This window comes from Mastigoproctus giganteus, chromosome 13 (genome assembly GCF_048544385.1).
Source record: "Mastigoproctus giganteus isolate SK-2022 chromosome 13, ASM4854438v1, whole genome shotgun sequence".
Lineage (NCBI taxonomy): Eukaryota > Metazoa > Arthropoda > Arachnida > Uropygi > Thelyphonidae > Mastigoproctus > Mastigoproctus giganteus.
Window position 1 is genome coordinate 53,211,382 of NC_143587.1, and position 16,339 is coordinate 53,227,720.

The following is a 16,339-nucleotide window of genomic DNA, read 5'->3' on the forward strand; positions in this document are numbered from 1 at the left end:
TCATTCTTTGCGGAACTCCGTTCTTTGAAATGATATAGAATCGATTTTAATTTTAAGATAATTATAATATTTAAATAACTTAAATTAATTAATGGGTATTTTGAGCCTGCTTCCTATAGAATGGTGGTGTTTCCAGATGATAATATGCTGCTTTTATACTTGTCAGAGGTACGCACCCTTGCCAGAAAAGTATAGCGATGAATGTCACGAGATCTGTCTAATGAGCACCTTCATTGTAATGAGAAATCGCTCTATATTTATAAGTTGAGGCATCTGCTAAATATCTGCTTCCAGAGCTGTAGTCCACTTTTATGGTGAGAGCCTCGATTTCAATTTCGTCCATTTTAGTAACAAGAGCTCATTTGCCAAAGCTGGATTTTTTTTTTTTTTTGTCGCAGGGGCTGCAGATGTCCATATTTCAGCCTCATATAATAGCGGTGGGTAAAATATTTTCATGTATACTTCTTTAGCTGTAATGAACCTAAGGAATAATTGCGTTGTTAAGAGTTGGCAAAATCACAGATGGGGCAGGCCTTCGTGAGAAGATCATCAAAACAGATTTGGATGTGTTGATTTGCAGCCTGAACATCTCTAGATTATTCAATATTCCAATAACTGGTTCAGTGGACTGAGTGATGGTAGTTAGAATTTTAAGATTGTTGGCACAGCCCAGAATATGTTGGCTGGGTTAGCGGATTAATGGTGCTATTGTCGTTATTGCAGTAAACAGCAAACCCGATACAACTCCACCGTGGAGGACTCTTGTAGTCACTTCTTTCTTCCATATTTCACCTGGGGTTTACAGTTGGATTATCCGATTCTGAAGGAGAAATATTATGAGGTTCACGTGGAAATAACGTTCATCTTTGTTTTATATTAAAAACTGTATTTTGTGAGTAGAGAAAAGAAAAACATATCGTGCCTTCTCAAGAAAAATGACAAGTCAAAATTTTGAGTTTTTCAGTTTAGTGGTTTAAAGGTAACAGAAAGTTGTATTCTTTTGCCTAGAAGAATGTCATAAGTCAAACTATAAAAAAATTGGTAAATATTTAAAAATTTCTTTCGTTGCTATTATAACGAATTAAAGTTTAAAATACTGTATTTTAAATATTAAAATACTGTATTATTTACTTGATTTCGATATTAAGTTCGTTTCTAAATTATTCAATTACACTGCTTTAAAACACCTAAAATATTGACACTCTGTACTGACAATAATTTAACCTTCAATTCAATTAAACGGTAAATTATATTTTAAATTTCAATTTTAAAATTAGTTATGTAGCTATCTTCGAACAAATAGACCTTAATTGCCCTTAATGCCATACCGCTCCAATCTGTACAGTAGTCTTCCATGTGCAAAAGTATCAAAAACTTTCCTGAAATCCAAGTATATGATATCAAAGTTATTCCCTGCATCCAGTTCTTTTGTGACTGCATCATAGTATCCAATCAAATTGGTCAGACAAGACTTCCCCTTAACAAACCCAAACAGAAGTTAAACTAACAGGTCTATAATTATTTGCGTCACTCTTTGATCTTTTTTGCGTCACACTTTGTAAATTGGGGATACATCTGCAGTCCACGTGGAGCACCCCTGAATCTAAGGATGCTCTCATAATTAAGGCTAAGGGTTTTCTTACTTCCCTCGCTGCCTCCTTCAATATAACTGGATAGATCCTGTCCACCCCAGGTGCCTTCCTTATGTTTAACTTCAACAATTTCTCCTCTACTTTTCTCTCCGTTATTACAAAATCATTTAGCTTCCTGTTAGAGTTTAGTAAACTTCTGTCCTTGCCTTTCTGATCGATTCCTCATGTGTGAATGTTGATGTAAAATACTCATTAAGATTATCAGCTATCTGAGCAGGATAATCAACAGTCAAACCAGCAACATCAAGTGGACCAGTCTAATTCATCCCTTTACTTCTAGAGTTTAAGTAAAGAATTTTTTTTTTTTTTTTTTTTTTTGCCTCCTTTGCCAAGGATTTCTCATAATCTGCCTTCGCTGCCTAACCTCCTTTATGACTTGACTACAGACTAGCTTATATCTGCCATAGGCTTCTGTGTCACCTGATAATTATATGCATCCCATGCATTTTTAATCTCTGCCACGAGCCTCATTAATTCATCTGACATCCATTTAGACCTTGAATAGTATTTCTTAGTTGGAATGAAAAGCCTAGGAGCCTCCAAGATTAAGTCGTCGAAGGCTTCCCATTTAGAATTAACCGTTGGTAACGTCATGAGTTGATCCCACTGTATGGAATTTAAAAACTCCTCGAGACCACTGTGTCACCCTTACGAAAACAAAAATCCTTCCCTTTACCCTTGATGGCAGCTAGATCTTTAAGTAAATCCCACATCAGTACACTGTGATCACTGCCACCTAGTGGTTCCTTTATCTGCAAATTCTTAATACACGAATGATCACTGCTGATAATCAGATCAAGAGTGTTAGCCTCTCTGGTTGCCTCTCGAACATGTTGCTGTAGAAAACAGTCATCCAATAAATCCACAGAAGTCTTGCTAGTGTGAGTGACCAACCCACAAGTTCCAGTCGATATCTGGGAAGTTAAAATCTCCCATTACAAGACATTCTGATTGCTCATTATACTCATCAGATTCATTAGGCCTATAACATACTCCTACCCTCATTTTCCCTTTTCCAGTGTGTATGTTATACTACACTGACTCAACATTGCATTGTCCACCCGTTTCAACTGGATGCTCTTCCTTATATTTTATGTGTTTCTTAAAGTTATTTAGAGAGAATATCATAAATTCAGATTTTTCTGGTTTTTTTTTTTTTTTTTTTTTGTACTCCCCAAATTCCAGTTCTGCATTCCTTATATCTGTGTGACACCACGTCTCTGATATCCCAACAATATCTGCCTTTGATGCCTTGATCAGCACTTCAAATTCATCAAATTTATTTACTATATTCCTAGCACTGGTGTACACGCAAGAATACATGCACCTGTTCTTACTCTTAGTTACCCTAACACAGCCCATGTATTTACTTGTTCCACTATGACTCCCAACAGCTCTTAAAGTCCACAGCAACTTGCACTCTAGGCTGCTGCTCATTCCAATAGAAGCAGTGCAAGAATCATTTTTGCCTCTGCCTGCGGCTACTATTTAAATAAAAATAAATAAATAAATAAAACACGAGATAAAAGTAATTAAAATAGTCAGAATATAAATAAAAATAAACAAATAAAATAGAAGATAAAAGTAATTAAAATATTCGGAATATAAATAAAAAATAAACAAATAAAATAGAAGATAAAAGTAATTAAAACGAAAAATTGAGAATAGATTTTCGCACAAATATACACCCTAGCGGAAAAAGCACGTACTACTCCAAATCGTTGTTTAATAACAAAAGTGATAGTTAAGGGTTAGATGTTGACATTCTTGTGTTGTGTAAACTCAGTAAAGTTCTTGTTCATTCCTTAGAGAGAGAAAAAGAAGAACGTAAAGAAAGTTTACAAATATTCTCTGCCTACCAACAGCAGCTAGTTCCTTACGCAAATAAACATATTGATCAGAATTACACGACATATGGAAGCAATGGGAACAACTTTACATACGAATCTCGCTCAGCGTGACTTTCCCTCCTGTTTCATAACAGTCCTACCATTTGTACGCGTCTCCTCTTCCCATCTCAGTCTAAGATGAGCTAAAGGATATTTCTCGCCTTCTTTAGCGAAAACTTTCGTGAATACTGATGGCAGAATTTGAATTTAATTTAACTCTTAGAAAAAAATTCAAGTTGCCATGGAGATCGATATTATTTTCAAAGGAAGGAAACATTTTTCTATTCGTGGGAGACTAATACAGGCTGCATGGGGTGTAGTAGGAGTTCTATAAAAATACTCTCATTTTATATAGGGGGTGGGGGAGGGGAATCAATTCAAACTCGCTTTCAGAAACTTATACAGTATAAGAATGTGCAATCCTGTTATCTCATTGAGGCTAAAAAAAGGTGTTTTTTAAAAAAAAATGCATTTACTAATTTATAGCTTAAGAAGATTGATTTAAATACATTAATTTACCCATACTTTAAAGAATACAAACTATTTCTATAGATATACTATTATATTAAAAGGTTTGCCATTCTCTTTCATTTAGTAAAGTTTATATTAAAGAGGAACGGTTGGGGTCTTGTTTCTCTGTTTGCATGAGGGAAGTCGGCAGAGACAGGTCAAAGTAATTAACTGAGGGTGGTGGTAGTAGTAGGAGTGATGCCAAGCGTATAAATTGTATTGATTGAGCGGCGTATTTCCCTTTCCCTAACGAACAATGACCCTTGACCTTGTACAGCTAATTACCCCAATAGAGGACATGACTGGTGAGGGAAATGAATTAAAAATAACAGTGGAAGAAAAGAGAGAGAAAATTTATAGCAGAATAAATAAAATAGAACATGGGGAAAGAGAGAGAACAGAAGAAAAACGTGTGTGTGTGTGTGATTAGCGCCTAAGACTCAGGAATATCTGTAAACTAAATGGGTGTACTGTATTCTATGGTCGGTTTGCTTGTTTTTCTGGATTAAAACTCCAAGATTCTGGAGGGGGGGGAACATAAAACCATCGCTTAAGATCCACGATAAAATTCCTCCCGATCTGACTAGATTGGAACTTAAGTCTTTTTCAGCAGGTGCAAGAGAGAGGATTGAAATTGTAGCCACTGTGCCAGCCATGAGGGTTGAGCGAAAAATGATGAATGATAACAGGAAAAAAAGATGAAGGTAAGAGAGATAGACAATAGAGTTATAATAGAAAAAAAGAGAGAAGATGATGATATAAATGAGACAAAGAAAAGAATAGATAAAAGAAAGAAGACAAAGAAAGGTAAGGAGGAGGAAGAGAAGCAAGAAGAAGATGGGGAAATACGAGAAGGATATAAGAATAAAGTGGAAGATGCAAACAAAAAAGATAAGAGGCCAAGAGAAAAGTGAGGAATTAATAAGAAGAGAAATGAGGAAAAGCGATAAGATGAAGAATGAGGAAGAAAGAGGACGGCTGCGAAGGGAGACGTAAGAAAAAAAGATGAAGAGAAAGAAGGAGGATGAAGATGGAGAAAGACAAGAAATAAGAATTAGGAAGATGCGGATAAAGCGATGATGAGGAAGAGAAATAAGAGGAGGAAGAGGAAGTAAGAGATGAGGATGGGAGGAATACGGAGCAAGGGAGATAAGATGAAGAAAGAGCGAAATTATTTGTTTCTTAATTTTTTTTTTATTTTGAAATTTTTTTAATTATTTTTTATTTAAAAAAACATGCCGAACAGTAAAACCAATAAACGTACACTGGTATTGGTTTCACTGTTGTGTGGCTGTGTTTTTAAATAATAAAAAAAAAACTAGGTGAGCGTTAAGAGAAAGAAAGGAAGATGAAAAGGGAGCGAAAGGGGTCAGACAGTTATTCGCCATGACTAACTTTCCTTGTCGAGTTGACACTTTAAAAAAAAATGGAAGCAAGCATGGAGCAATTTCGTATCATGCTGGCTGGCATTTTCGCATGCTTTTTCCGGGCACATATTTACTCTCGTGTAGAAAAGAGGAAGCGCATAAAAGTTCAGTTCGCTTTCATACAAGAACACATTTTCGTGATACAGAAAAGCGGGTCAAATTTAAATAAACATGCCTTTCGAGGGAAGTCTCATTTAAAACATTTTCTCAGAGAATAAACACGCCGGAGAGTTCTTTGCACACAGATTACATTCTCCCAGGACTAATCAGGTCAATATCGGAATTTCAGATCGCAATCTGCCCTTTACCAGCGGCGTACCCGAATTCGAGTTGCCCGAGTTAGGAGAAGAAATGCAGACTTATTCCGGAAATAACTACACGGCGGCCACCACAAGACAAATCGTTCCGAGGAATGACTTTGTCAGAGTCTTGTTTGCAGTCCGAGGACCCAGGTGTTGCTTTCTTAAAGGGAAAGGGGCTGGGGGGGGGGGTTTCATTCCGTTACATGTTTGCACCGATTGTTTTCATCTCCTCAGTAGCACTTTCTTCGGAACTAATAGTAAGCCGAGGTTCTTTCTGCGTCCTTCTTTTACACGACCAGCTTATTTTGCATGGACGCGCAGCGAGTAATCGTGCCACAAACACCTCATTGATGCCTCGCCGATGCATCAAGATATAAACGGAGTCGCTGTTATGAAGGTGAAAAGGTCACATTCGAGGATTCGAAGCAACGGAGGAGTAATTTAAATTCTGTTGCGTTTAACGACGCCGAAATAATCTGTACTTGTCTCGCGAATAAGACCCGAAGAATCCCGTTTGTTCTGACACGGACCACTTTTCGTTTTGGTCTGTTCCTCGCTGCTCACGTGTCAGTGTATCCATAATGCATCGGGTTACTTTGGTACCTTTTGAGAACAGTCAGAACGGAACATCGCGTTTCATTCATAAACGCGATGTTTTGTGGTTGATTTGTTAAATGAAAACCCATTCTTTGAAAACCTACGCTACCTTTTGTCTGAGACCGAATAACTCGGCCACGTTGTGAAAAAGGCCATAAAAATTCTTCGTGTCATCGACGGGATTCGCGCTTGGATCTTTTACAACCGGTATTGGAGGGGGGGGAGGATGGTAATTATACCAACTGTGCCACCTACGAGAGCTGAAAGAGACGGATAAACGTTCCTAAATATTATGCAACTGCCACAAAATGAGCATCTTTGTAGAGAGAGAGAGAGCGTGGTTTATTGTTAAAACATGTACGTTTTTTTTGGAGCCCAACGTACCACTAGATCTTACCACGTTGGCAATTTAAAATCTGCTGTAGTTCGCACATTCTGGACCTTTCTAATCTCCTTTAGTGACCTTGGCACTATCGAAGAAAAGTTTACAACTCGAAACGGCGTATTCTAAGAATTAGCTTCGCTCTGTTTTCTAGTTTAAGATATCCCTGTCCCATCGCTCAAAGGAGCACTTAGCTGCACTCGGGAGACCTTATTATGGAATGTTCGAACACAAAGTGTGGTGTCAGGACACGAACAACCCGAGACAGATATTCTGTGATCGGAACAAAGGAGCCGTGCAGACAAGTTCTGATAGAGCTTCTATGCTTTCTGGTAATAGGTTTATTGGAAAGCAATGGGGCAGGTAACCTCCTCTTCTATTACAAACAAGGTACGCGCCCGCTCCGTTGTGATCACGTGACAGCCGTCACCAAACTCTTGAGAATAAACACAAAGAATTCTACTCGCATTCATGTCATTCCGGTGAAGCGGGCCTATTTCTCCATCCACTTGTCGACGTCTTCTTTCTCTTTATTTATACGTATCGTGTTTATTATTCTCTGTAGATTTGCGTCTTCGTCATATCGAGTTTTCGGATGAAAACCGACCCTTTTATGGGTCTTTTTCACATCGTGGCTGAGTTATTCGGTCTCAGGTGAGGGTAGCGTGGTTTTTTTCTCCCGGAAAAAACCAATAAACAGTACAGCGCGTTGCCAATTATTCTTCTCAGCATTTCCTGTGGAATGTTCTCAACACGGTTTTGTAATTCGATTCTTCGAATCCTCGAAAGTTTGGATATTTTCCCAATAAACTCCCTTCTTGGAAACCCCGAAACCAAAAGTCACATGGATTGAGTGCAGGAGAAAAAGATGGACAACCAAATCACCAAAGAATTGCTGTTAATCACGCAGTAGAGCCTCATCAATAACACAAGATTCCTCATTCACTTTTTGGAACTGGTTTCATATCTCTCTTATCAAGTGGGGTCTGGATATCGTTCATTCCAAATCTCAGCTCTCTTCAATTAACAGTTCTCGTTCTCCAAATTGGGGCAGTTTATTTATAACCATCGTGTACATAAAGCCAACTATAACAGCATCTTAAACAAATAACGCGAGGATCAAAACGTCCTCTTCATCCTTCAAATAAACAAACACAACCTGATCGTGGAACATAAAAGAGTTAAGTTTCTATCAGGGTGCAGTTTAACACCCTCCCTCCCCCAACAGAGAAAAAAAGACGCCACTGCACTATTCTGTTTTAATTCTCCATTCGTTGAGTTAAAATACTTGACATTTATCTACGAATACGGCCAGTTAAAACTTATAAGAAAGGGAAGCCGACGCAACCCCCTCCTTTTCTCCTCAATGACTAACGGAAAGGAGGGGGGAGGGGTGACTAGAAAGCTCTTCAACAGCGTGAACGTTTATCTGGCTGTCAACATTTCTGCCCGTTTTCGAGCATACAAGCACTGTAAACAGTCAACAAAACACCCGCCTTGGAGAACATCTCCCGCGCACGCGCAGCACCGCGACCGCCGTGAATTCGTCGGCTAAATACCAGCTCCTTCGACAGCAGGCCAACAGTCTGCTCACTGGAGTGGGGAGCGTGGAGTCACGTCTGCCGCTTCTGTTTCGCCTTTTGGTCTCCTTGTGTGGTGGTGTCAACAGCATGGCCAAAGGATACTAGATCGGCGACATCTGACTGGCGAAAAGGGGGGCCCACCGAAAAAAGGATTATCAGCGTCGATACCCAGCCCCTTAACGTCCCCTTTATCTCCCTCAAGAACAGCATCGCTATGCTGGGAATTTGTGTGACGTGGATTTTCTATCTCCTCGGAATATGTCTGGCCGCTTCGGCAGCTGAAGGTGAGTCGAAGTTTGACCTTTTTTTTTGTCTCTTACTGGAGTGGGGATGAACGCCTTGAAAGTGTCACGTCGTAGACCGAGGGGATGTTGGGGAAATGAGAGGGATCCGTATGGTTTCGTCGGCTACTTTAAAACGTCCATGTACGGGTTCAGCATTGGCCTGGATTTAATCTCAGTCAGCCTCTACATCAGACTTGGGTTTTAGCCAAATCTGAAATTCTTTATTTTATCCATCGGTATTTTGGCCATCTCACATGTGACTTTTAAGTATGGATCTCTTCTCTGTCTTTCTTTTTCTCGCAGCTGCAGCTGTGATCGCTCTATTGCGTGTTTATATTCGTTTCATCTTTTATATAAATACAATGCCTCGTCTCATAACTAAAATGCGGGCCAATAAACCGTGTCAGTACCACCAGAGGGTTCTAAAACGCTTGTGGACTGAAGACAGAATTGTGACGTTGTTGTCGAGATAATTGAAATGGTCTGAAGAAAACAAAATCTAACTTCATCGAAATGGAGAAGTCTATTGAGATGGAAGAGAGACACGAGGACAACTTCATTTTCTCCTGTGGTATGTAGATCAGAGGTTCATATCCGCTGTTGAATTGGACATACATTGCAAATCATCTTTCCAGAATTCTATTAATCCGAACTCAATGAAATCTATTCGATACTTTAATGGCAAACTAATAATGCGTTGGAAAAACAAAGGGCGCATTTTAAAAGTTTTCTTCCTAATAGTCTCTAGACAACGAAGCATTCTTCCTTAAGATGTAATAATGTAAACATTCGGTATCTTTTGACTCCAAATATTCGATCTTCCGTATATGTAGAGCGTTGATCACGTGATGTTTGAGGAAATCTTTTGTTTAAAATTGAAATCAAGATGAATGTTTTGTGTTAGGGCGGCTGCTCTGTTTATTGTTACGTATTGTTCGGATATTAAGCTATGCCCGAGTGATTTATCTTATGGCGGTAGGTGGCGTTGCTGTTAGAGCGCATAGTTCTAGCAATTGAAAGCGTTCATCGTTTACATTTATTTGTCCCATTGCCAATAGATTAGTCTGAAATGAATTAACGTCGCTCTTGTAGGAAGTTTTCCCTCCGAGAATTCCACAACAAAATTCTTTCGTTGTTGTGTTATAACCGAGGTTCGCTATAACGAGATTTACCTGTGGATTAATTCTTCTGAACCAATAAACAAATACTTCGCAGAAATGAATTAATAGATGACAATCCTAGCAACAAGTCTCGTTCTCACAGGAGTTGAATTCTAGCTACTTAAGCAGCAGTGTGGTAGACACTCTTTAAAATAACCATTCTGAGTCCGTTTTAGACACTTTTGTGACATCTGTATTACCCGGGTAATATATGTAAGGTCAGTCCTTGGGGGACGGGTGCATCGAGTTCAATGCATCGGGGCAATCCCTTGTAAACGGCACTATATGAAAACTAAGGCGACCCTCTATCTCAACAAGGAGGACCGTGTAGCTCCAGCGTTAATTCTTGCACACGGTTCCCTCTAGGCTCGGTCCTCTGTACGCAGATACTCCTTGATCTTTTAACTCGATTCATTACGAATAGTAACAGATAACGGGTCACCTATGACCCTTTTCAAAACCTAATAGTCCCAAAGTTAAGGAATTTCCGGGACGTTTGAGGTTGTAAGTCATTAAGTTTTTCTGCTTCTTTTGTTGCTCGTTTGTTTTTGGACTCTTTTAATCGCAGATCGTCAGAAATTGATATTTGCTTAGCTTCTACAAGACTATCCAACATTCCTCAAGGAAGCTGCTGACCATTGATTACGGTTCTCGATGTTCATCCACTCTCCCCTCTTCTGTCATTCACGCAGACATAAGCCAGTGACACGAGCCTCGTTTTTTTTTTGACTCTTCTCAATGTACGTAATGAAGTTCTAAGCCTAACAAGGTAACCACAAAGAACAAAACAAAACCAAGGTCCTTTCATTTGACGCTGCAGATTCCAAAGTATGATGGAGGATCCTCATCCATCACCTTCTCGTATAACAGGTACACTAATTGAAGGATGTGACGGATAGCATTGGCCTGTTATGTGCAGACGAGCAAGATATACAATAAACAGTATGAGAACGTAGGTTGAAGTTACCAGTTGAGTGTGCGCCTCCCCAAGAGTAAAAACAATTAATTATGATAGCTACACCCTTTTATTCTCTGCAAAAGTTTGTCGAAGATCTACGAGTACAAAGAAAGAAACGAGCTAAGGTGCGGATTCCAGTTACATTCATCATAATATTGTATTGTATTCAAATCAGTCTTGGCACACCTTTGGCGTTTGTTTTTTGAGTGGTCTCATGAATATACTGTCGTGTGCAGCGAGAGGCATTATTTTCAATCGATGTTTATCTTCTTCTCTTCCTCCCCGTAGACCTTTCTTTTCGTAGTGAGAGATGAAGTGGTGGCTTTTACGCAGACAAGGGGATTTCGAAATAGTTTTTCATAGAGTGAAAAGCCTTTTAAGGTAGTCTTGTGGCTAAAATGGTTTGAACGTTGCAACAGTTTCTGCATAAACATGTTTTTTTCTTAAATTTGTTCGTGATTAGTGAGACCAAAATGAAAAAGAAACTCCTAATTATAATGTAATAATAATTAATAGGCACATTTATTTTTGACCGACTGTACATAAAAGTTTATGAGCTGTTTCTGGTAGTTACTTTATTCTTATACGTTTCTGTTGTTTGGTCTCCAATATTCTTACCAGGAACAAGTTTCTTTATTTCTTTGTTTTTCTTTATTTAACTTCTTTCAATTTCCAACAATGAGGTCTTCGTATACGGTTTCAACTATTCCAATTTGAGAACGAACATTTCTTTATGCTAATCTCCTCTCTAGCCGACATTGACTCAAATTCTCATTTCCTATCCCTCCCCCTCCTCCACAGGAAACGAAGAGAACAGAGAGGATCAGTTTGTCGATTCTACGTGCAATCAGCCTTTTTAAAAAAGTTTTTCTCTGCCTTCTCCTGGATATAAAGGAGGAAAAAATAAAAAATAATCGCAACCAGACTAAAGAAACACAAACACATGTACACCTTATATAGAGACGTGGTTGTTCTGTTTCCAGGATGAGCCTACAAGACCACGTTTTGCTGACAACGTTTTTCATTACTTTAGCTAAATTAAAGTTGTTCTAAGGCAAGTTCTTCAACTTTCTGTTTCTTTGATTCGTTAGCTAGTATCAGCTTCTTGGATGATGATGGTCAACGAGCACAAGAGAGAACGTTTGTCTTATTATTTACGTCCTTTAATGAATTAATTAATATATAATAATTTGAAGGCTAATTTTATTACCTTCAAATACTTTTCTAACATAATATTTACTTAACATTAATATTCCCTTAAAATTTAAAGAAAAACTGTTCATTTTCATAAACCTATACGTCACTTTGTAATAAATTTTGTTTGTATATACGGTGTAAAGTTTATTTTTTAATAGCAGTAATCTCGACATCAATAATTATAAGATAATTTCTATAAATAATATTTATATTCTTTATATATTTATTAAAAATAATTAAATATTCTTAAATTCTTAAATTTTTAATTATTAATTGCAAATTTAAAAAAAACAGCCTTTATTTATTCGAATATAATGCCAATAAAGTGGAAAGAGGACGTGCATAAAAGTTTCATTTAACAATCTACGTTTTCTGAATGCTAATCAGTACATGCGCATTGAAAGTGAAAAAAAGTAAATGATATGTTGGTCAGCACATGCGCATTAAAAGTAAATGATGAATATCATTTACTTTTAATGCGCAAGTAAATGATGAATATTAAAAGTAAATGATGAATATCATTTACTTTTAATGCGCATGCGCAGTGTGGAATTGTTGGTCAGCACATGCGCATTAAAAGTGAAAATAAATAAATGATGACTATAATGGAGTGTGAAATGCTGGTCAGCACATGCGCATTAAAAGGGAAAAAGAAATAAATGATGAATATAATGGAGTGTGAAATGCTGGTCAGCACACACGCATTAAAAGTGAAAAAGAAATAAATGATGAATAATGGTCTGTGGAATGCTGGTCAGCATATGCGCATTAAAAGGGAAAAGGAAATAAATGATGAATATAATGGACTGTGATCGCAGAAGAGGAAAAACCTAAAGAGGGTTACCTTAATGGATCTGGATCTGCCGATTGCATGAAATATAATAGAGGTGGCTGGTCACACCTACAGGTCATCTATTTTTACGCGGTCCACCAAGATGAATGACGTGTCTACAGACTTGCACTCTCTCGTTGGTTGCGGATTTTTATAGAAACACTGACGGTGGCTGATCACAGTCCGAAACGGCGATTCCCTGCCGTCTTCTCTTGACGGAGTGGTGACTTTCGACCTGACCGAGCGCAAATCATAAGGCGACGAAAACAAAATGCGTCGACCGTGTGGGCAGTCATGGGATGACGATAAAGAAATGAGCGGGCGTCTATCTTTAATTACGACTGTTATTGCGGCGGTCAGAGGGGTGTTTTAGGAAATGCGGAGGTCGGTAGATGGGTTTGGGCGTGCGGTTATCTCGAAGCTTCCACGTAGTGTTTGTTGGGTCTTTCGGTCATGCTGCCGAAAAGGATGATAAGCTGCGAGTGAATATCGTTTGGCGTTATCGGCCAATCGTAGCGGCGTTCTGATGACACACACCAGCAGCTGATTGTGGTTCGACCATTTAATATCCTTTTGGCGTTATCGGACCTTTCAAGTCATAAAGTAATCCGAGAGTCAGACATCAAGTTGACTTACCCTTTCGTGATTAAACAATGGCAGACTTGGGGCCACTTTCGTTATCTTAATGTATTTTAGCGCTTGCGCAATAAAAACACTTGAGTGGGGAGGGAAGAAAACTATAAAAGGAAACCGAGCCTTGTTCTGAATATAATTTTCTTTAATTAACGTACCGAAGTAGCAAAAAAAAAAAAGTCCTATCATCTTAATCCAGATCTTTAATTCATTGATTAATGCTAATTACCATTAATTTCACCCATGGGACAATAGCCTCAGTTTCGTATCTGTGAGCAAACCAAGTTCCTACTAAATGCATCAATCTTGTATTGTCAATATCCTTCACCACGAGTTGCCTCAGTATTACACTAGCGCTCTTTAAAGTGCTTTTTGTTTAACTTATTTTTCAATGAGATCATTATACAATACTCAGCAAGGGAAAGCGTTAATTTTCCTTCAAGATTTAAGAATAAACAACACACCAACCACTGATGTTTGGCGTTCCAAGTATCTGCTTGAGCCAGCATTGCACCAATCGTACAAAAAACGACACGCACGATACCGATAACAGAACCGAATAACCCTGGAAGGGTACTGTATAACCTGTTTCCTAGTGCATTATGTTGCCACTAGGGGGCGCCGTTGTAGGCACCAACCTTTATGGCCATCAATCTCATTTTTATTTTAGCTGGAAAAAATCTTTATAAAACTATTTAATTGTAATTTAAACTTTATCTAATCCCTATTCGGCTTTACTTCAGTTTTTGTTATTGTCTTTATTTGGTTTTATTTATTTATTTATTTTTTTTGTTTTAATCGATAACAGATATTAAACCTTTTTATCTTATGATGTTATTCCAATTACTGTTTACATTATAAATATTATTTATTATATCCTAAGTTTTCATATAAACCAAACTGTTTATATGAAACTGTTCAATCGTTTAATAATTAATTAATATACAAGGTGTGATCAAAAAGTTCGGAGACTCAGTTCGTATCTTGAAATTATGGCATTGTAATGAGATTGAGCTTGTTGCAACATGTTTAAGCAGGAATTATCCATTTATCGCAGTCAGTATGAATTGAAGAGATGTTTTGTTGCTTTTCTTCGCATTTTAAAATGAGTCATTTTAGTTGAGAGCGAATTTGCATGAAATTTTATTTCGAAATAAGGAAAAGTGCAACAGAAAAACCCACGAAATGTTAAAAACATCTCTTTCAGAAAACAAAGCTGCGTGTCGTTCGAAGAACTTGCAGAGGGCTGTAAAGTTTAAAGAGGACCGCTTGTCTGTGGAAGATGATCCTCTCCTTGCCCGTTCTTCAACATCAAAAACCAATGATTCAGTCACTCGTGTTCTTGATCTTAATTATCTGCGAAGTTGCTGTAAAATTGTTATTCCTTGTGGGACATAAGATTTGGGAATGTGACGCGTTTCAGTCCAGTTTGTGCCTCACATCATTGCTGATGATCACAGAGAATGGGAAGTTCGCATGCCATGATATGCATGGATCGTGCTTGCATCATGACAATGCCCCTGCTCACTCGGTGTTTTGCATTCATTTTTTGCAATGCATTCCATCATTGATTTTTTTTTTTGAAGCGTGTAAAATTCTTTCAAAAAAATACAAAAAACAGACGTGTTCCTTTACTGAATATTTTTACTTTTCCTGTGAAGCTGCACAGCAAAACTTTGTTTATTTTATTTTCTTGTGTGTAGATTAAGACGTTTACACTGAACTATTTACGTATTTTAAGCTACCTTATAACTATCCTGTACGTTGGATCACTAAATAAACTTGCAGAATTCATTACTTTATATTTCATGAAAACAAACGCGTGTTCTTTTGATTTAACACAGCGCAGTGTCATCAAAATATATTACAGTAAGAACATTGAACATCAAAAAGAACAGCATTATTGAGTCATAACCGCAATAAAAACACCGGGTTACTTGTAAAGCGTCGCAGTTTTCTTTTGTTAAACTTAAATCATAGAAAAATAAGAACTAATCTTGTAAAGCGATGTTTTTCTTCAGACTGTCTTGGGATCATCGTAACGCCTGAAATTAAAATGATTACATAATCTTATTAACTCTTTCGAACATTGTTTCGCTGGGTTTACACTTGTGATTACTCAAATAGAACAGATCTTTTGTTTACTGTTTCTTTGAGGGAAGTTGTTATTTGTTTTAGGGACAGTTATAGACAAATTTCGGACTAAAAAGTTAATTAAAAATAGTAGTGAGTCGTCCTTGAGCAACTATTGCCACAGAAACTCGAAATCCATATCGTTTTTGTTTTCTACTGACGTCATTTGAACACACTGGCTTGGAAATCACACGGATGTCATACACTTCAATATCAGCCAACCCATTAAAGTACACTTTAATGGTCTTATTTTTAAGACGCGTAGAATTTTTTTTTAAAGATCTTCCCAATTCTTTTTATCAATCCAATTATTTGTGCTATCCGTCTAATGATATCTATATACGCTCTTCATCTACAACTATCCGAACTACACCTATTCCTGGTTGGATCTTTACTTTTCTTATTTCTGGTAATGGAATTCCTTCTATTGAACAACCGTATTCACATCTTTTTATACCATTGAAATAAATTGCACTACATTTTTCTGTATTCACATCCACACTAGCTTGGCGATTATTGAAAAATCTAGGTTTGATGTTTTCTGTAATTTATAGTCACCTAAAGCGTATTTTTTTTCTCAAAAAAAAACCCCTAAGAGTTTCAAAAATCACGAACATTCGTTGACACACACGAACTATATCAATAAAACGTAGAAAAAGGCAGAAAATGATTCAGAACAGAAGCACGCTTCTAGTAAGGAAGCTACTATATAAACTCAATCAAAAATCACAAGTTTTTGCCTAACTCCCAAACAGGACAGGCTCAATTATTTAAACGTCCTGATACAAACACAAAATGAT

At 37.6% G+C, this 16,339-nt stretch overlaps 1 protein-coding gene across 1 annotated transcript in view; it reads left to right on the forward strand.

The window, feature by feature from the left end:
- The first annotated feature begins 8,353 nt into the window (after nt 1-8,353).
- Nucleotides 8,354-16,339, forward strand: part of LOC150076057 (uncharacterized) — a 317,567-nt gene continuing 309,581 nt past the window's right edge. Inside the window, exon 1 of the mRNA XM_090387008.1 lies at nt 8,354-8,626. Coding sequence (XP_090243134.1) covers nt 8,557-8,626 — 70 coding nt within the window. The 5' untranslated portion in view covers nt 8,354-8,556. The remainder of the gene's footprint in view (nt 8,627-16,339) is intronic.